This window comes from Chaetodon trifascialis, chromosome 23 (genome assembly GCF_039877785.1).
Source record: "Chaetodon trifascialis isolate fChaTrf1 chromosome 23, fChaTrf1.hap1, whole genome shotgun sequence".
NCBI classification, from domain to species: domain Eukaryota; kingdom Metazoa; phylum Chordata; class Actinopteri; order Chaetodontiformes; family Chaetodontidae; genus Chaetodon; species Chaetodon trifascialis.
In genome coordinates, this window is record NC_092078.1 from 16,018,582 (window position 1) to 16,039,784 (window position 21,203).

At 41.0% G+C, this 21,203-nt stretch overlaps 1 protein-coding gene across 7 annotated transcripts in view; it reads left to right on the forward strand.

The window, feature by feature from the left end:
• Positions 1–21,203, forward strand: part of sorcs2 (sortilin-related VPS10 domain containing receptor 2) — a 288,796-nt gene that overhangs the window by 214,038 nt on the left and 53,555 nt on the right. For all 7 annotated transcript variants that reach the window (XM_070992922.1, XM_070992917.1, XM_070992916.1 and 4 more), the window contains exons 4-5: positions 14,802–14,966; positions 18,571–18,644. In XM_070992922.1, coding sequence (XP_070849023.1) covers positions 14,802–14,966; positions 18,571–18,644 — 239 coding nt within the window. The remainder of the gene's footprint in view (positions 1–14,801; positions 14,967–18,570; positions 18,645–21,203) is intronic.

The window sequence follows — 21,203 nt, forward strand, 5'->3', positions numbered from 1 at the left end:
TGATTAATATCAGTCTGATCTGGTGCTCTATTTCTTTTTATTTCTCACACATGCACATGCACACTCACACACACACACACACACACACACACACACACACACACACACACACACACACACTGCTACCACTCCCATGATTGCTTTGAATGCTGCATGAAAGTTTTGCCAAGTTTTGACTCATATGTGCTTCTCAATTCCTCAATAATTATGTTAATAATCACTCATTGATTACCACTGCTTATCAGATGTAGCATGGTTAAAAAAGATAAAACACTTTAAAACGTTTAAAAACTTTAAAACTTATCACGTTTGGAAGATATCTGATCGTTTCACCTCATCTTACCTACTGTATTTTTAATTGACCATCATATGTATTATCATGAAGTTTCTCTAAGAAGGCAAAAAAGTAAAGCAGTTTTATTAATGAATTGTTGCCTGCTTTGATTTGTCTTGAGTCAGCCATGATGGACATCACATTCATTACCACAAAGAACCTTAAAGTTTTAATTTTGGAGATGAAACACAAGCAGAAATTGGAAATGAGATGCTCTCTTTCAATCTTATCTCAGCTCTCGCAGTGTCCCCGAATGATTGCAATAATGAAAAAACAGAGAGTGGAATTATTTCTTGTCACTGTATTACATTTGCTGATGAGTTTGGAAAGTTGTTTTCAGTGTCTTTGTAATTAAACAGGACTGAGTGGTCCCAGAGAGGCTCAGTGGTTTAGCAATGTCACCCCACAGCCAGGAGGTCGAATTGCAGGACTGGCAGAGTCTGAGTGTAAATGCGGCTGTCTGTTTATGTATTTAATCTTTGTAGTAGACCTAGTGATAGGTAAGCAACCCCCACAGTAATCGAGTATTGGACTGCTACAGTACATAGGTAGGTAGGCTACGTCGTTAAATACTTTTTTCTGTTTTTATGACCAGGAATCTGCAAAGGGTGGTTTATTTTGAAAACCGACCACTTCCTGTGTCTGACTTTCCACCCCGGCTCATCCTGCTCTGTTCAGCTTGATGCGATTTTCATCAGAAATAGGCTCGGCGTTTATTCCAAGCAGAGCAGAGTGTTCTGCAGTGCATCTGGTGGAATCACAGGCATTGTCCAGAACGACTGTGGAGTTAGATACAGCCATGCCCAGTCCAATCAAGCCGTCAGATGATTGGTTTGAATTCGTGATCTCCCCTCTGTTCGTGTACATACAGCCATGTGGGAAAAGACTGAAAGATGCAACTGTCACTGAATGACCTGATGGATAAAAGGCATCAAACGGTATGTTGTTTGATGCCTTGACTACACTCTGTTGCTTCATTCACAGTTTTAAAACATGCAAATATTGTGTTGAGCCCGCAATGCGTGTTCATCTGGTTTTGTTAAAAACTTAGTATTCAGTGCACTCTGAAAGTTTAGAGGATTGAACAGCTGACCTTATTTCCCTTTCAGAGAGTTCAGTTCCATCACATGGAATTCATTCAGTCCACAAACAGAGAGCCAGGGTTTATTCTGACAGTTCCACCACCTTCACCTACTGTCCTTCATGTCCAAGCCCAGCCAGTGTAGGCTGCAAGCATCTGTTTGTACGAATGAAAGGTACCCTTTACTGCTTCTTCATAAGCGTCTTCATAGTGTTCTTGACCTCACACGCAAGAAATTCGCCAATGTAGGTCTTGTAGATATTTGAGGAACTACGGATCTTGAAGAAGACCTGAAGCATGTGTTCCACTCGGCAGGTTTGTGGAGTGAGCAACACTTCTTTTCTACTCTCAAGTTTACTTCCAGAGATCAACACCTCTCAGCAACCCTTGTCTTACTTCTCTGCTATATATTATGTTAAAGGGTAAGCCTGTACCACTGAATGTTATTATAATATTAGTATCAGGCATTATTCGATCAAAAATGCCAAGCCAATGAGCAAGTTCAGACAGACTCTTGTTTTCCATTCACTTTCACATTTTTCAAATGCTCTCCTTATTATATGGCACTGCATTTTAGCCACTAGCTGTTACGCTTGCTGCTTCACAGCTCACCAGTAAACTATGCTACTGCTGCATCAGGCAGTATTCATATAGCATTTTATAAAACCTACCTCCACCCCTGGATACAGTTGTAGCTCTAATTTCCAAAGGGGGGGATGATAGCTGTAGCTCAGGTGGTACGATTTGTCTTGAGTGAGACACTGAACCCTACATTCTAATGAGGAGGCCAACACCTTGCTTGGTCATCCAAGGCATCACTAGACCAAAGAAACATAATGTAATGGAAGATATTATCGTCACCCCCCAACCCCTGTAATGCTGAGCTTGTTGTATCCTTGTGGGGAATCTGAAATTGTGAAGGAATGTGGATGCAAACAGTCAAAATAAGTGTGTCTGGGCCCACAGCTTCAGAAGCTGAGACACCCAGAGGGATTTCAGTGATGAACCTCTGCTCCTCTGTGCAAAAAGAGCCACTTGAAAGGTGGGTGATTTGGGCATCTGATCACGATGCCTTTTGGGCATGTTTAGGGAAGAGGAACTCCTGAGGCAGTCCCAGACCACACTGGAGGGATTGCATATCTTATCTGGCCTGTTAAAAGACTTGTGTTGGAGGAGCTGGACAACATTTCTGAACATGCAACAAAGCATCAGAATGCATGCGTGGTTTAGAAGTTCCATGAGACGTGTTGACATTGTTTCCTCTGATGCATGAAGAGCATTAGGCCAGCTCTTTTTGTCTGGCTTCGAGTACTGGACTGCTTTGTGATGAGCTGGCAGGCCTCAAGGACCCCCTCATGGAGGGAAACTACTGACATCCTCAGCTACACATTTATGACTCCATCATGAAAAGTGCACAAACCCACACTGAAGTATTTTAGCCTGTTGAATATGTTTGGAATATAAAGTAAGCAGGCCAGCCAGTTGTGGTTTCGTGTGTTTTGCTTTTACAGAATTCGAGTGCTTAGAGAAGAAAGACCACTTTTCCCTGGAAATATTCTTCATTGAAAAGCTATTTTTAGGAGGGATTCTCACTTAAGACTTCATTATTTCTTATAATGTGAAGACATAAGGCAGCCAGGCATGTTTGAAGCCCATACAAAACTAAAGAAAATAACCCAAAATCTGGCTGCTGCGGTGCAGGCTGCTTTCAGATTTGCTACTTCTTTCAGTGAACCTTGCAACCCAAAGGCGGCAGGACGATAGAGGGCACACGCACAGCGCCCCTCCAGCCACAAAGCTTAGCTGATCCAGCCTCAGTCTAAGAAAAGTAAACTAACGTAAAAGTATGTAGAGGGCTCTCTAAAACCAATAAAACTTGGCTAAGTGGGCTTTATATTGGCTGAGTTGCCAGTCAAGACCTCATGCAGTACAGTGAGGTATTTCTTGCATTGTCCATAATTGTAGCTTATCAGCAGAAAAGCAGACTTGAAGCCACTCTAAACTATTAATTTAGGTTTCATATTAGCCATTCCCAGCTCCACTGGTCTACTCCAGCGAAACAGGAGGCTGTTTCCACCTTTTATGCACGATTCACAAATGCTTTTTTTAAACTGGGAATTATCTGTAGCCAATCAGGTGGCTGCTTCAGTTTGAGTTAATAACATAGGGGTGCATTCCATCTTATCATTTAATGTGATTACATACAGTTATATCCTTATACGCCATACACACTACTGTATATAAAACCACAGCTGTGAAATGTTATTCTATTTTACATAACACTGCTGCTTAGCTTTGGCATTTCTTTTTTTGTAACTGTTTTGGTGTGCATTGAAAACGAGTTATATGGATTGCTGTGAATCCTTCTTTGTGCAATCATCAATACTGAGACTGATCTGACTCCATGTGTACTGGCATGGTACAGTAAGCTCAGAGCTCAGCTTTTCTAACTAATATCTGCTTGTGTGTTGAGGGATCTATTTTAGATAGACTTTGAATGCCTCTAATATAATAATAATAATTGAAAGACAATGTATTAGCCTTCGTCTGCAAGGAGCTCAATCAAAAAAATATCAATCCAGTTAGAATAAATATACCATAAATAAATATCAGACATTTTCCACAGACTTTTCAGACATAGCACAGTAGAAGTCAAGTAGTTGAGACACAGTATATTATAATATGTGTCCCCATTGAATATATTGTTCGTATCACAACTAGCTCCACCTAATTATCTATTCACAAAGATCTCATTGAATAACTTTTGCCAGTTTCTACCTGGTGTGATTCTGAATAGTTTAGTCTTTCCATTGAAGACGCCTTTGTTCTGTATTAATGAAATAACTACTTTTATCTGAGGTCAGAAATACATTGTCAGATATTTCATCTGTGAACAAATGAAATGCAGATTCTCAGTTTCACTTGTTGTTTATTACTCTAGCATTGCAAACACTGTTTGCTCATGTCAGAAGGACGTTTTCATGGAGATGAAAGCCACAGAGTTAGTGGTGTGTGTGTGTGTGTGTGTGTGTGTGTGTGTGTGTGTGTGTGTGTGTGTGTGTGTGTGTGTGTGTGTGTGTGTGTGTGTGTGTGTGTGTGGCATTTGACACTTGATTGGCAGCCATCAGTAACAGAGGAGAGCCTTTCAGGTGTGCACCTTTATAGTGAGGCTCTTTCTTACACACACACACACTCGCTCACACAGCTTCTGGCAGGGAGGTCCAGGTTTTTTTTTTAACTTTATGTAATTAAGTCTAGAATAATTGCTCAGAGGTTCCTCTCTTCCTCTTCCCTCTCATTCTCCTCTCCTCTTCTTTACTTGACAGAGGAATGTAATTAAAAAAGGGAGAGAGCCTTCCCGAGGTTTGATCATTGTCTCCATCCTCTAATGGAGAGCTTATACCTGCCGTCTATCATTGACGGCTAGAGAGGGATACAGAGAGAGACTGAGGAGGAGATATCGGAAGAGCGATGAAGATAGAGAGATCCGTCAATGAAGGGGAGAGTGATGGAGAAAGGCAGGAGACAGCTGAGGCAAACAGAACATCAGGCAGGCAGATAATCCGGAAAGATGTGGAGAAATAGATCACGGAGGGAAGACAGTGAAGGAGAAAGTGATAGATTATTAGGGAATTCTGTGTAAAGCTATTATATGTTATTGTTTATTCAATTTTTCTTCAGTTTTTGCCAGCCTTTAACCAACACCATTTCCCATAAGCCCTAGATCATTGTGGATGATACCAGACTTTTTCAACCAATTCTTTATGTTGCATTTTGAATAATACAGATACTGATAACATACTTCATTTTTTGCAGAAAGACAGGAAGAAATGGTGAGTGAGGGGTTGCATTGAGTTACAGACGTTAGCAGAACGTAGGCCAGCATGGACATGATGTCCTGACTTTCTGCAGAAACAGAGCCATAGCTAGTGTTGGGCAAGTTATTTTCAAACTGTTATAGTTTACATATGACCAGTTACCTTTGGTTTAAAACTAATTAGTAATTATTTAGTAAGTAAAATTCTTTTCTACATTATGGTTTGTAATAGGCTTCATGCAGGCTCACATTTCAGCTCCTGAAGCATTTATTTACATTTATTTGTTGAGCTAGTTTGTATTTTTTAAGCATTAGTGAGGTTTTCTTGACCCCAGTTGTATTTAACAGCAGTGTTTTTGAGTTCTTTTCCCTTGTGCTGAATGTCATTAAAGACAGGGCAAATAGCCAGCAGTCATGCATTATATGATATAGTGTACTATAACTGTAATAATATTACAGAAATTGTATTTATAGCTACTTCCCCCTACTTATATTCACAATAGAAAAGTTACAAATTTGGTGATTCAGCATAAACAAAATCACATAAACAAGGCAAAAGTTAAATCTAGTCATGTTGATGAAGATAAAAGCTAAGCCTTATGAGCTCGGGAGGCTGACAGGAACTCCAGCCGCAGACCTAGTTAACTCTGCATGAGACGAAACTACCGTTTCCAGCATCGACAATGAACTTTCACACTCAATTATAGATTCAATGAGATAGTTTGTCAATTTAAAGCTGAAAGAGCACATTTGGTTTCTTAGGGGTGAAAGTCAGAATGCAGCGTCTGCATTTTCAGGGTTTTGTGTAAGGCGTGACACGATTGTACTTGGGGGTAAAGTAATCTGCTTCAGAATTCATTGTTTCTGTTCTTATTGTCTTTATAGGGAAAATAGCGAATGTATTTTTTGTATGATGTCCTGAAACCTGTGTTTGATTCAGCCTCATTAACCAAAACACACCCTATTTTGCATGCGATTTTTAGGTACATTTTTAAAACTGTATTTTGCATCTGGCTGGAGAAGTTGCTGTAGAGCAGGGGATGAAGGCAAAAAGACACAAAGAGAGAGGAGAGTGTATCTAAGTCCTTGTCAGTCACAATCTCTGCTCTCTGGGAGGCTTCAGATGGAGGGAGTAGCTAACAGATAACAGGGAATCTGGGGAAGGCAGTGACGTACCACACACCCACACTCACACATAAAAACACACACCCCTCTTTATTGTATCTACCCTTGCTGTCAGTCTCAGTGTTACCACGTACTCTCTGCCTCTTTCTGTCCCATTAATTCAATTTAACTGATCAAATGTGCTTCAATGGCATGAAATAACACACAGAAACACCCATACTAAAGCTGCAAAGGTGATTTGCACCAATGCACAAGTTCAGTGTCAACAGTCTTGGGGAACAATCAAAGATTAAATAATAAAAAAAAAATACATTCGCTATAAAACCGTTCCAAAGATGAGAACAGGAGTAACCATGTGTCTTTTTTCACGTGAGTGCATCAGCGCCTCTCAATGCACGTGTGCTTGTTGACAAAAACATGCTAAATTATTAATTGGCTTTTGACTCGGGGTCATGTGTAAAAGTTGACCCCCACTTGCGGCGTGCATATCTATCAGTGTTTCTCTCTGAACTCGAGCCAAGACGTGGGATTTGCCAGAGTCGAGCACGTTTGCCAGTCACCTCCACTGTAGTACAGTGCAGCAGCCTGGGAGGGAGGATGTATAATACATGAGGAAGCCTCCAGCTAATGCACTTGAGCTGTCGCCAAGGTGGGTGAAAACGCTCTCAGACCTCTGATCTCCACGTATCCGACACCTCGCAGGACAACATGTCGCCCATGTTTGCCTCCGTTATTCTCCATTTCGAGCAAACGCATCATTTGTCACCTTGCCTTCAGAGAGGTGTGAGTGTGAAGTGACGGTGGTGCGGTGCAGAACAAGCTCTGCGCAACTTGCTCAGGCTTCTGTTTAGTTAAAATCTTTATTTTATTGAACAAGAGGAAAAATATGACAGAGAGTGCAGATAATTTCTGTTGTCTCCATTGTGAATCAACTTGCTTCAGGGATTAACTTAATCCAGTGACATTTTGTTGATTCTAGCCTCACTCTGCCTTGAATAAAGATATTGACAGAAGGGAGACTTCACTGGAAACAACTGAAATTATTTCATCACAGCCAATGTTTTTAACTAAATATGAGACCAAATGTACAGCATATCCCTTCTCATTCCTCTTCTTTGTCAGGACAATATGCCGTTATTGAAGCAATTTGGTTTTACCAGAAGCAGAAAGTTCATTTTTGACCTCAGAAACAGCAGTTTGACAAAACAATCTCAACTCAAGGTCTCTTAGCAGCTTGCTGCAGGGCTGGTGTGATTTAAAGTTGAATTCAAAAAGAGTGTTTTAAGGCAACATAAAAATGTTAATGTTCCAAATAAAGTCAGACCAGCAAAGGCCCCTGAGCTGGGGTCTACCCCTAACCCTAACCCACACAGGTATCTCAGTTTCTATTTCCAGATTCAGTTTCTTTCATCCATTCCATTGCAGAATGGTAACATAACACAAAACAATTCCCCCACTCCATTAAGTGATTGCAACTACATTTTACTAATGAATGAACCCAGTTCTCGTCTGACGAGAGCCTGAGGATGAGCCTTGTGCTAGCAAAGGACTAAGACGGTCCAACAAGGGTCTTCTGTGTGTAACTCAAAGAAAAGTTGTGTCAGAATTGAAAGGTCTGTTTGTTGGATCAAAATATACATCAGTGATTGTTTATAGGTGGATGCAAGTGACAAAAAATGTGACTTAAATCGCCAATCTTTATATCAAAGAATACTCTATCCTAGGGACATACCCGTTGACACCATAAACTACTGAGATGAGGCCTTAAAAGGGCATGACAATGACCCATCCCATCATCAAAAAACTTCTCATGCTGCCTGGTGGTGTCCTCTGAGCTCCCATGCTGCTCTGCTCTCCCACGTGTGAATTCCCAACAGACCACGACTCAATGAGCTACCGTCACACAGGGCCCTCTCTACTCTTAGAAACCACAACCCAAGCAATTTACATATGTAATTGAGTGGAAAGCAATTGTGCTGGAAACCGCGTGCTGCAAGCAGCTACCGGTATGCATGTGTGTGTTATGTTTTGAGACCCCAGATGTCAGTGAGAAAGCAAAGGTTTTTTTAGTGGCCTCACAGATTGGTCCGTCTTCTCAATCAGTCATAATAACATTGTAGTCACCAAACTTATTTTTTGGCTCGTCATAGCATAGAAAAGCACATGTATAACAAACTGTGTTAACAATGGCTCAGCTCCATCATTTGTCCCAGTAAGCCGTGACAGTGAGGCAGCATGCACAACACCATGACCCTGGAACCAGCTCCCCTAAATGGGACGCAGTAATATTTACTGTTATCAATTACTCCTGTGCTTGGCAAAATGGCCACCGTGAAAAGGGTTTATTGTAGAGATCTGGGAACACAGCGATGTCACTGAGGTCCAACTAGCACTAGCAGTCAGATGAGCAGGCAGGTTGCAAACAAGGTTCCCAATGGCCAGGACATGGACCGAGACCCGGCCAAGAGAATCTATATGAATCCGCGAACTGAAATCTGAATAGTAAATTCTTAAATTTCATAAGCTGTTTGCACGATAATTACCTTGAATATGGTGTGGCCTGTCTGTGCTGCATCTTCCCTCATCCCTCTTTGTCAGTCTCAGAACAATGGAATACTTGAACTGTAGTCGGTAATGACTGTAAGAAGTCCTTTGTCCCATTTAGCTACTCAGGCTGGGTGTGCTCTTATTACTGTCACAACTAGTTAGCCAACCTGAGTAAAAACCAGGCCCCCAACCTTTCAATTCCCCAGCTAGCAACAGTAATAAGACCACAGACTGAGTAGCTACTGTAAGTAGGTAATGATGGACTCATGACTTCACTTACTGCTGAACTGCAGTTCAGAGTCTGTATCCTGTTATTAGTGGCCAGCAGTTTGCGAGCTAACCTGAGTGGAAAACAGACCCCCAAAAAATTCATGCATGGAGAAAAAGAGGTTGGAAAACTCTGGATTATCTTGACTCTAGTTTTTGTTTGTTTGTTTGTTTGTTTGCTAAGTGCTGCTAAAAAGTGGCTTATTTTAGTCAGCGTTGATGCAGGAAGTCAGTATATATTTCTATGTTTAAATGTAAAGTTTATTACTTTAACTCTCAAGATATCTATGTCGCCTGGTTATAAATATATCAGGTAACAGAACTGGAAACTCAGAGCTTGATAAATCTAATGAATCTTCTCTGAAGGTATCATCAGTTCAAATGGGACACCTTTTCCACCTCTATCATCTTTGTGTGCACGCTCATATTTTGTACCCTCCAGGTGTCTCTGACATACTGCGACATTTGTGCATGTGTGTGTACCATGTACAAGCTTTCTCCATTCTCAAGACCTGAGGAGTTTTCATCATCCATATCAGCACAGAGCATTAAAACCATTTAACTGCTTGAAGTTGTGACATGCGATGCAGAGAGAGTGTACACAGGCATTCTCATCCTCCTCTGGCCTGTAGACATTCATGTCGTTCAAGCTGCGACTGCACGCCAGCACTCCTCCATAAGCTATTCTAAGCCTCTAAGTAGATTGTGTTGTTTTATAATAGATTATGGGGCTGATACCCTCTGATGTGTGTCAACACAGCAGGACTTGTGTGCGATCAGCTCCCACTGTCAGATTGACTGTGATCGAAAGATTATCAAACGCCGCACGGATTCGGCATCCGCTGCAAACCACACTGGTGTTTAAGCCCTTTACAGATTAAAAAGAGCTGAGTTTTGTTTCTATCAGTCCCCTTAATGTGTCACACCCCTACAGTATCCAGAGCAGACACAGGAAGTTTAGAGTCTGCTTTTATCTGCGGCGCACAATAGCAGCACTGTGCTTCCCAAAGCTTGAGTTATTACACAGAGGAAATCGTTATGGAGGAGAATGTATCAAAGTCTTTTGATTGTGGAGGATCATAACTTATGCGACAGGAGAGGAATTGTAGTGTCTGTCTGCCTTCCCCCAATCCTCTTTTTTTTTTTTTTTTAGCTTCCCCCCAAAATTTCCCAGTCTTATCTGTGAGTTGGTGAGTCGAGCTCAGTTTCAACTTTAGTATGAAGGTTTGAAGGCATGCTGACGTGCATACAGTTTGACAAGAGTGCCACTTGTTGGCGAGTCCCGTTACTGCGTCGGGAGGCTGTGAGTCTGTGCATTTCTGCAACATATTACAAACCTTTCTACTCGGACACAGCCTGTGGTGGAGCCTCACAAGTCGGCATTGATCGTCTTTAAAGGGTCACAAGCCGGAAAGGCTGGGAACCAGTGTTCTGCATTATATGCATGCACACATCATTCATTTGTGCAGAGAGTACACCACAAATAGTATTGGCTCGGGCTTTTACATAAATGTCATTCTATTTTTTGATGAAATTCACTGGGTTTGTTGAGGGTTTCCAGCTCAAAGGTGAGAATGTTTACCTATTAAAATAAGTAACCAACTCAATAAATAAATTATGGAGATACATGGTTTTCACTGGACATCACAGATTTGATTTATTCTAGTTATTTTCTGTAAATGACATTTTGCAACATGAAAGTGAAAATGCAAAAGCTTTCTCCACAATGCCAGGCCGCCATTGTTAGTATTTCTTCAATTGTTTATTTTGATGAAATGTTATTGATCAAAAAGCGTTCCAATGTAGTCACACTGAGCCGAAAAATAATTGAATCGTCTTATTAAAAAAAACCTTTGTGTGGAGTGTTTTAGAAATGTGCAAGTCTGTAAAACGGCCAAGCCCTGCGTAGGACTGTCTCACCCACTGGGTGCAGACAGTCCTCGATGGTTCCCATAGAAAAGCTTGGAAACACATCAAGTTTTGTATTTATTTTTTTTTTTTTTTGGTTTTACAAGAGAAAAGACTTCAAGGATGAACACTGACTGGTTGGTTTGGCAGATGTTTGCCTGGTTAACTTTCCCTCCAATAAAGACCAGCGCTGAGCTTTTTTTGAACCGTCTCCATGCAGTCACTGACATGTGAGGCTAATCGGTCAAGTGTCCCTTTAAAACTGCCAAGATGTTTTGGGGTTTTTTTGTCTTTTTGCAGAGTGTGTGACCAAAATGAAACAGGGTAATAGCTATTTGCGTTGTTGGCTGTGCAGCTATTTCAGGCCGTTATGGGCCAGTAGTTCTTCTTCATCATATACTGCAAGACTTCACTGCTCTAAATAACATCTGTAATATCCATAAGCTTAAAACTTTAAAGATTCAACACACTCCACATGCACACATCCATGCATCATAAATCAAACATGATTTTCTCAGGTGCTTCTTGTCTTCACGGTACATTTTCTGTCATCGTTTGGTGATGTGATGTGTGGGCGGCCTGTGTGTGTGTGTGTGTCCTGAGGATGTCCAGCTGTCAGAGCTCAACTAGGTTAAACTGAGTGATGTCCTTTAAATAGAGACATATTGGCAGAGGCAGGCTGACCTGATTGATGGTCCTGCCCCACAGGGACATGAAGACAAACCACAGTGAGATGAGCATGAAAGGGAGGCCTCTCAATGGTTCATACAGGAGAATCCAAAGATTTTGTTACTTTCCAACTTCTTGTCATTGCTCAGTTAGGACCAGCGACAGAGCAGAGGGTCCAAATGCAGGGTTGTGACTGAAGAAGTGTTTGTTAAGTCCCTAAATCCTCTGGAAAAACTCCTGCCTTCTCAGAACAAATACTCCCAAGGTGCCCTTGAGCAAGGCACTGAACCATGAGCCTTCTAGTGGATCTGCTTGGCTGTCAACAGCAGGCACTGTGGACAGCTCCCAGGTGGAAACACAGACATGCCCAGGCAACATTCGCAACATGAAGACATAGAGCGACTTTAAAGAAGAAAGAGACAGTCCTATGCCCCCCCCGCCCCCCCTCTTCTGACTTCACCGCTGCACTGCTCGTCCTTATAGGCCTTCCTCTGGCAGGCAAACAAACATTGGGCCTTTAATTGACCATGTTGCTCAGGGAAGTGTTTTCAGAACAAGCAAGAGTTACACACACACACACACACACACACGCACAGCTCTCAAGTAGTGCAGCCAGCAGGATGTGAGGCATGCTACGCTGGCTGCCTAAACACAGTCATGATGAGAATACTGAAAAGGATTTGTGTGCATGCTTACTTACTATCTTGTGTGGCTCACTGCATACAAACTTATTTGATTTAACCAATATAATAACAAATCCTTTATAATAGCAATATTATGTAGCAATATTTTTAATGATATGTTACCTGGATATTACCTGGATGTAACTCCAATTCTATGAATCTGTGCGGGAAATGAAAGAAAGTGAAGCCATGGTGGGTAATGTAAAGCATTGTGTCAGCCCGTCCTCACCAGAAACACGGCATACATGTGACATGTACAGCGCTGTACATGTCACATGTACACCCATATTTGTTTATTGTTAAGCCGCATCCTCTAGTGGCCATAGTAATTATGACGGGACCAACGAGGAAGTCAAACTCGTAGTATAAAAGCAAGAAAGTCTGCATATGCAGGAGCTAGGGTGGGTGGATGAGTCAAACAAACACAGGAGGCAGCTGTTCATCTCCAGTGTGAAACCAAAAGTCAGTGTTATTTTACGTCACATGAGAGACTTAAATTATGTATGTAACAGTAACATTTTTAACCCAAACCATGATCTTTTCCTAAAACTAAACAAGTAGTTTTGGTCCCTGAACCTACGGTATAAGCAAACTGCGGCTGTTTGACAATGTTAACCATGTGATGACGGATGTATGGCAGTGGTGATGTCTGACCTCAGCCAGAAATAAAAATGTATGCCCTTAAACCTCTGGCATCAACTAGAAATCCAGTGTAACTACCTGCCTCTAGGTTTTCTTTGTCGGTTAGTCTGTGGTTGTGTGGATTAAATGTAGCTTTTGAATCGGGGCCCCTCTACAATTGAGAACCAGACGATAAGGTTTTAATACAGGACCCAGTTGATATACTTTAGCGGTGCAAATCCCAAACCAATTAATAAGTAATTAAATTATCAAAAACCAACTGACGGAGTGAAACTGGGACTTTCGGGCCCCTGGAGGTCTGGGACTTTGGGACGTTTGGTCAAAAATAAACTTTAATGCCCCGTTGTTCTGTCACGTTTTCCTTTATTAGAATGTTCGACTATGAAAACTGTTCAAAATAAGTAGAAATTTACTAATAAAATATTCAAAGCCCCCGAAGTCTTGCCTTCAAAACTTAAGTATTTCTCTATAACATTAAATATTCATGACTGAAGCAAGTTCAAGTTTGGAACAGACACATTCTTAAGTTTTATTTATTAGGAAGTTTATTAAATTCAGCTAATTGGGTTCACCAGGATGTGTGGATGGGGTCACATCTCCATGCAAGTGTGTGGCGTCACCTTTTTCATACCGAACACCATTTCTCATAGTAAAAGTCTGAGAGAGAAAATGTGTTTGGGGCCTTTAAGTTCAATGATGCTTCACCCACGCGCTCACGCAGCTAAGGCCTGTCTTCTCTAAACCCTGTTGTACTGAATTCCCCCAACCAGCGGCTATTTCACCCTTGAAAAACAATAGCAAACATGTGGCGCTTTTGACATGGTTGAATATTTGTGGTTCCTTGAGGACTCGTGTGAGGATCCAAATCTTTTGTGAATAAATGAAACCATGCAAGTCAAAATGAGAATAAACACTGGGGGGAAAAAGGCATAAACACTTGTTCAATAATGTCTGCTCTGTGGATAGACTGTCAATGGCCTGGTTGCTTATTTGTGTGTGAAACAAGCAGAATGAATGTTTTAAATAATCATTACAAGCTGCACTTCCCTTTCCTATTACACACTTTATGTCCATTAATCTAAAACCTTGACAACAGGAGGAAACAGATGCTTGGAAAGAACACAGCTGTCAGCCAACCATCTTCATTATTTGCTTGAGCGAAGAAGCAGTTGTAGAGGTTACTAAACTATAATAAATACTTCCTGTAAAGAGCAGGTGCAAACATCGCTGGGATGATGTTGAACACCGCAACCTAAAAGCACTCACTGGATAGTTTCCCATCTCCCACAAACTCCTAAAGAACGCGCCTTGTTCATTAGTTTCTATCGATCACCCCTGTTGGTAGCCTTACTTCTGGGTGTCCGGGACATAATTGTGATTGGTGGGTTGGCAGGTCCTGCTGTGCCCTGTGTTTAATGCCTTCACTTTATGAGCTATAAAACTCTGAATAGATAATCAATACAGTGTCGCCTCGGTCTAAGCAGCATCTAAGGTTGATGGAAAGTTCGTATGGCCCTGAGAATGGCCTTGAATAAAATGTGCGTGCATGGCCATGCATGCATTTACCAGTTTTCCAGTACAAGCAGGGGAATTAATATGCACAAGTATTGATATGAGGAGGATAGCCATTTCACGTCTGCCATGCTGACTGAGCTGTGAATACACTGCGGGACATTACCCTTTGACCATTTCACCTCTGACCTTTTTTCCTCTATTTGTCTCTCTCAGGTAGTGCTGGTGGGTTCGTCCATAAATGAGAGGGATCAGATGCTGTTTATCAGCACAGACGAAGGTTCCTCCTTCCAGCGACAGTCCATCTCCTTCACCCCGGACACGCTCGTCTTCCACCCCAAGGAAGAAGACAAGCTCCTGGCCTACTGCAAGGAGGGCAGGGTGGGTATCATAGCGCTGCAGAAACATGAAAATGAATAGCTGATGCTGTAGCTGCAAGAGGGAACAAGAAGACAGCATGATGTTACACCAGCAAGACGTCTCTGCTGTCAGTGCAGCAATGCATTAAATTTCAATTTTCACAAGCACCAGCAGAACACGAAGCTCAGAAAGAACTTGATGTGTGATTCATCAACAGTACAGCTGTAGGGCAAATCTTCTTAAGCAAGTGAAATAAACAGAACGGTGGCCACATCCAAATACACACACGGTCTTGATAATGCATTTTGTATTGAAAACATGTCACAGTTTGTCACACTTTGCTGTCTGTGGGAAGCACTTTGAAATATCTTGCCTGGAAAAAGTCTGGACTAGGACGCAACAAATACACATTGTCAGTCTCTTTGTGTAGACTTTTTTCAGATGATCTAAACAACTCTTTTTCAGTCAAAGTTGAAACAAGAAGTGGGTCTTTAAATTTTAAACTTTTTGATGTTTGCATTGGACAGTTGAGGTGATAATTTTACTGTAAGCCTTTCTTCCTTTAATGCAAAGCAAGATTATTTGTTTAGCACTTTTAAACAGACACAAGGCAATATAAGAAGACAGATAAATAGGATTTAAAAACAGTAAAATAACATAGAGGATAAAGTCAGTTAAAACCTGTCTGATCATGCTTATTGTCCTTTTAAAATTATATGTAATGGAAATAATGAAACTAGGAGAATATGACCCAGCATCATGTGAACACTACACTAGAAATGTTAGCTGTTTTTGAGTAGCTAGCAAGGACTACTGTAGCTACACCACATGAGCGCTAGTGGGAAATGTAGCACCTAAAAACAGTAGCAATGCTACATGTAGTGTCAGCACTGAGCACTGTGTATAATGCATACAGTAAGTAAACGTAGTACTTCCATCACAAGATTAATCTAAAAAAAATTAATTTCAATATTATTAATATTCTTATTAAAGGCATAATATGCAACATTTCGTCATTAAAACATCTAAAAACGACTAGAACTACGAGATTAGACGAGAAAAACAACTAGCTTTTATCGAGTTGCATACTTTGAGTATCCCAAATGTTTCCAACAATGTTCCATCCCAGAGAAATCTTGGAATTTTATACAAGGTAAGGGTTTGTTTTATTCAGTCACCTGTCAATGGTGTCATATCCCCTTTACCCCACTCGCTGCTATAACTTCTGGGAGAACACCGGAAACGTCAGAGAGTAAAATAGGCTAATTAACACTAACAGTGATGTTTCTTAGGTGCTGGTTAACGAGCAGGCGTGCACATTTATATAGCAGATAATAGTTCTGCTCTATGGCATTGAGATCATTCAGAGACCATCAGGTTTACAGCAGTGCAGAAGAAGAGCTGCAAGATGGGACCAGTGCTGGTCAAAGGCAATGCATCCTCATTTACGTTAGAAGACAAAACTTTTTGTAGAGGACACAATCATTAATACACAACATATTAGACATCTGCCAGTCTTTAAACTGCATGTTTTACTGGGGCAGTTTCCATCCTGGGAATGAAGGCCCAGCCAAGAGTTCCCAACTTAAATCGCAGAGCTCTTAGATTTAAGGGATAAAATCAGTTCCTCTTAGGAAATACTTCTTTCAAGACACAAGCCAAAAAAATAACTTAAATTTGGCAGCTGCTGCTTGAAAGCACACAGATTTCACTATTTCTGCCACTGGCAAGTGATGCACTAATCAATTCCAGCATTTTTCTCCACTTCAGGAAAGCCAAATACAGCAGGGACGCAGGGTCAGCAACACAGCTTTGACTGTAGGAAATGTCATCTTCATTTTAGGAGATGCTAACGTTAACAACACCACCGGTGTGAAACAGAGGCAGCTAATTATCTCCAGTGTGGTCTCGTTTGTTTACAGTAATCGCAGCACAATAAATTTGGCAGTGATGTACTAATGTTTGAAAATGACACCCTGTCTTGTTTAACCATGACAGCGCCTTCATATGGAACTAAATGTTGCAAATGCAGGCTCTTATGGAGCATTTTACATGTGAAGAATGAATGCTTTTGAAGTTATAATGACAATTTTTTCATATCATGACAAGCATATGTTGCTCTTATTATTAGCAATGACAGTAACAATACAGGCACTTTGATGAACAGATGACGAGCTGAAATTGTTGAATTATAGCTCATTTATATCTTTTATATGTATATATTGAATCTTTTGCTCATTTGTCTCACCCCCAGCCAATAATTGTATCACTAAGATCCAATTTTCCTGGTAATTCTGGATAAACAAACTCTATAAAAGTGTCCTGTTGTTGAAAACCTAAGCGTAAATGATCAATTATTTCTGGTTTGTAGCCTGTCATTATGATCTATTCCCATATGTAATTACTTATGTATTTCTATGAGGTTTGAAGAACCTGTTTGTTTCTAGCATAAAACAAAACCAACAGAATGAATAAACATTCTTCTACTGTATATGACACAAACGATATTATCATGCGTAAAAACATCTACAGTCCTCTCTTGTGTCACCCTCCCCCACTCTGTTTCTCTGTTTCCTCTCACTCCCGAGCATGGACCATCACACAGAGGAAATGCAGAAAAATGCAGCAAAAGAGAAATGCAACAAAAATCATTCGGATTCACTATTTAATGAACCTAATCAGAGAAATAATTGATCTATGCTATGCTACGCACTCGAACGCATTCACACAGATGTGCACAGCTCCTAATTAAAAATTGTGCCGTAAAGCAGAAATGTGGAGCGGGAGACATAGAGGTGGAACATTCGGTCCAAAGTTAGAGTCAGCTCAACTCCTCCTCAACTTTCATAATTTACATGCAATTAAACAAGAAATTCAATTAGGTTTTAATCTGTTCCATATGGGCAGCCTGCAGATGGAAGCGAGGAATCCATTCAAACAGAACAAAAAAATCATTTAGCTGGCGGATGATGAGAGGACGCGTAGTGGCATGTGTAAATTAAGAAGGTGTGTGAGGGCAGGGACAGATTTCTATCAAGGTCGGCCACAATGTGCATTTGAAATATGCTTTAGGAATGAGTTTGACCATTGGTGACATGTATTTTCTGATGACCCTGAGCGAGAAAGGTTGCTACGAGCATAACCTCTGCCAATGGCGAGCACTGGGAAAGTGCGTGTTAGTGTTTTTGTGTGGGAGAGGAAGTTTGGGTGGTGAAATTCTTTTCTGGGCTTCTGGATGGTCTTTTCAGGCATCAAGGATACCTTGTGGGTAGGAATCAATAGACTTTAATTATGAGTGCGATCAATGGCGTACAAACTCAGGCAAAACACACTAATACAAAATCGCTGCTCATAGAATATTAGGCACACTCACAGACACTCACACAGCAGACCTGCTATGATTAATAATTGAGCTCAGTCTTAACTCAGCGAACCATGAAATTCAGTAGCTTGATTGGTTAAAAAATTTTTTTTTTTTTTTTTCCAAATAGACTCTCAATTTATCCTCTATTGTAAAGGATACTGCTTGTAATAGGGCTCGGGTTAGGCTTTATAATTGAATGCTACAGGCTTTGGCCGTATGTTTTTCTGTCTAATTGTGGCCTCCCCTGCTTTTGGTTTCCAGCTCTTCGCTTCCACAGACCTGGGCCGCAAGTGGACTTTGCTTCAGGAGCGGGTGACCAAGGACAGAGTCTTCTGGTCAGTTCAACTTTATTTTCTCGTTATTGGATGAATAAGGACTCAGCTCAGTGTTCAGAGCTGCTTCATCACTGATGTACAAGGCAGTAACAAGCAGGTCAACAGTCAGAATATTAGCAAAGGACTTTTTGCTTCTTGTTACAAAAACATTACATAACAAATCACCCTTGTTCATACAGACAAATGCAAGGCCTTGCTACACAGACATAAGTCATGGTTTTATAAGAGTAAGATCTGAAATAGATGAACAGTAATAATAAGGGAACTAGTACTTCTTATGAATTTAGTCCAATACTGCGATGGCATGGTAAAACATATTCTCTAGGTCTGTTATGCAAAAGGCCTTCATAGCTAAGATACATAAAAGACAGGTGAAATGTCATCCCAAGAGGTGTTTAGTTAAGCATTAAGTGTGAAGCTGGAGTCAACCTTAACAAGGCTGACCAAGACTGGAAGACTGGAAAGACCGGAAACACCCAGCTCGCTCATTAACACATGGTATTTCATATAAATGTTTAAATGACACTTTGTGATTTTAGGGGGAATAACCTGCTAATTTTTTCTTGGTGAACGACAGCTGACTGCTGTGTGTGCAGCTTAACAGAGTCTTGTTGTCATAGGATTAGGGTTAGGGTGAAGTCTGAGACCAAAACCAAAACCTGTGCTCGCTGACTGCATGTGGAACCAGCTCTGCCGCTGGAGACACTGCACAGGCCTACTGGGCAGGTGGGACATGTCTACCAACAGTTTCAGCAAGCATTCATGGTGCCCATGGTGGATCCTACTGACTATGATGACCACCATGACCTTTCCTCCAGGACCACCTTGAGTTTTGCATTTGTGCTTTTGGGTGAAATGTCTGAGAAGCTCAACACTGGATGGATTGCTCTGAGATGAGAATGAGCTGTAATAACTTCGGTGATCCCGATGGGGAGTCCTAACTGACCACCTGTGTTTAAGGTGTGTGTGGTTATTCTGTAGCATCCTGCTGTCATTGGCAGGTTATTCAATACAGTAAACACAACAGACAACCATGTGTGATGGTACTGCAGAGAGGCTGCAGATTTATCAGCTGCTGCTTTAATGTAAAGCAGCTGTGGACAACAGACACTGGAAGAATCCCAAATATTCATTGAATTGAACGTATTCCAAAAAATGTGTAACTATCAACTTTAATATGATTTTTATCCAAGTCAGTAATCTAACAATAGTAAAATTGAGTGAAACAATTTTTGGTAACTAGGAGAGAGACTCCTGCAATAAATACATAAGTATTTTCAAACCATTTAATGATTTATACTGTCAACTGTCAGTGCTGTTATAGGGTAAATATGGTAATGCAAGCGCGGTGTGGGAGTTTTTTGGGTTTGATTTGATTTATTTCTGATTTGATCAGCCTTTGTCAGACATAAATCTGATCCCCTGCAGAGCTAATAGGTTTATTTTTTGACTATACCCTGATCTCATTTTGCTATCATTTACACAATATTGCTCAAACAATAAAATCATATCTCCATCAGTCATATCCCAGAGACAAATAAATCAGTTTTATGTTGACCGTAATACAGACGACTTCTGCTTCAGTTTTTCTTGAATTACAAATTGGAATTGAACTTTAGTCGTAAGTGCTGGAGTTTATGCAGCAAAACCCTTTTATAGATGAATATCTTGATAACTTAGAGGCTGCGTTGGCAGAACAAGCAGGCGGAGGTATATGGCATTTCCCTGCACATGTAATATTTCACAGTTTGAGAGCTACAGTATCTCTTCCAATGCTCCCCCTTCTCATTCGCGCCTTCATCTTATCTTGCATCATGTGTCTCTCCCTCCTTATCAGTGATTTTTACCCCTTCCTCCTTTCTCAACTTTGTTTCTTGTTCCTCCTCCCTGTCCAGTCTGTGTCATTGTAAAGTGATGCATACAGATGCACTGCATTTAAATACAATTGACTACACTCTTTCTCGGGTCAGAAAGGCATCGCAAGCTCCCTTTGCTTTGTTTCCTTTCACCACTGATAGCAAATGAGCTGGTTCGCATGCTCAGACACCTCTGATTTATACTAGCAACTCCAACGCACAAATCATCCACACTCTGTGCTGTAAGAAATGAGAAAGGGGGGGGGGGGGGGGGGGGGGACAGCTCCAAGTGCTTCCTACTTCAGACGAAAGTTATATACTCAAGATCAGACTTGGGATCTGAATGTGCAACCTAGACATTTAAAGTGACAGTGTAACGGTAATGTGACGTACAGTATTTCTGACTGAACACAGTATTTGGGAAGGTTTTAGTAATGAGAAAGATCGATATCAAATCCTTCAGATGTGACTGGATCACTAAAAAATGGACCTTGCTTATTGAACACTGCTTTATGAAGGTCTGCAGGACCACACCTGCATTAGACCAGGAGGAGTTTTCGCCAGCTCACTTTCCGTATTGCTCTGCTAGCGAATCACAAGCTGGTTCATGGATGGTTTTATATGAGAGGCGGGATGGCTAGCACCCCAAATCACATTTGATTGGACAAATGTATGTGACAAATTAAAGATAAGTCAGGGAAAA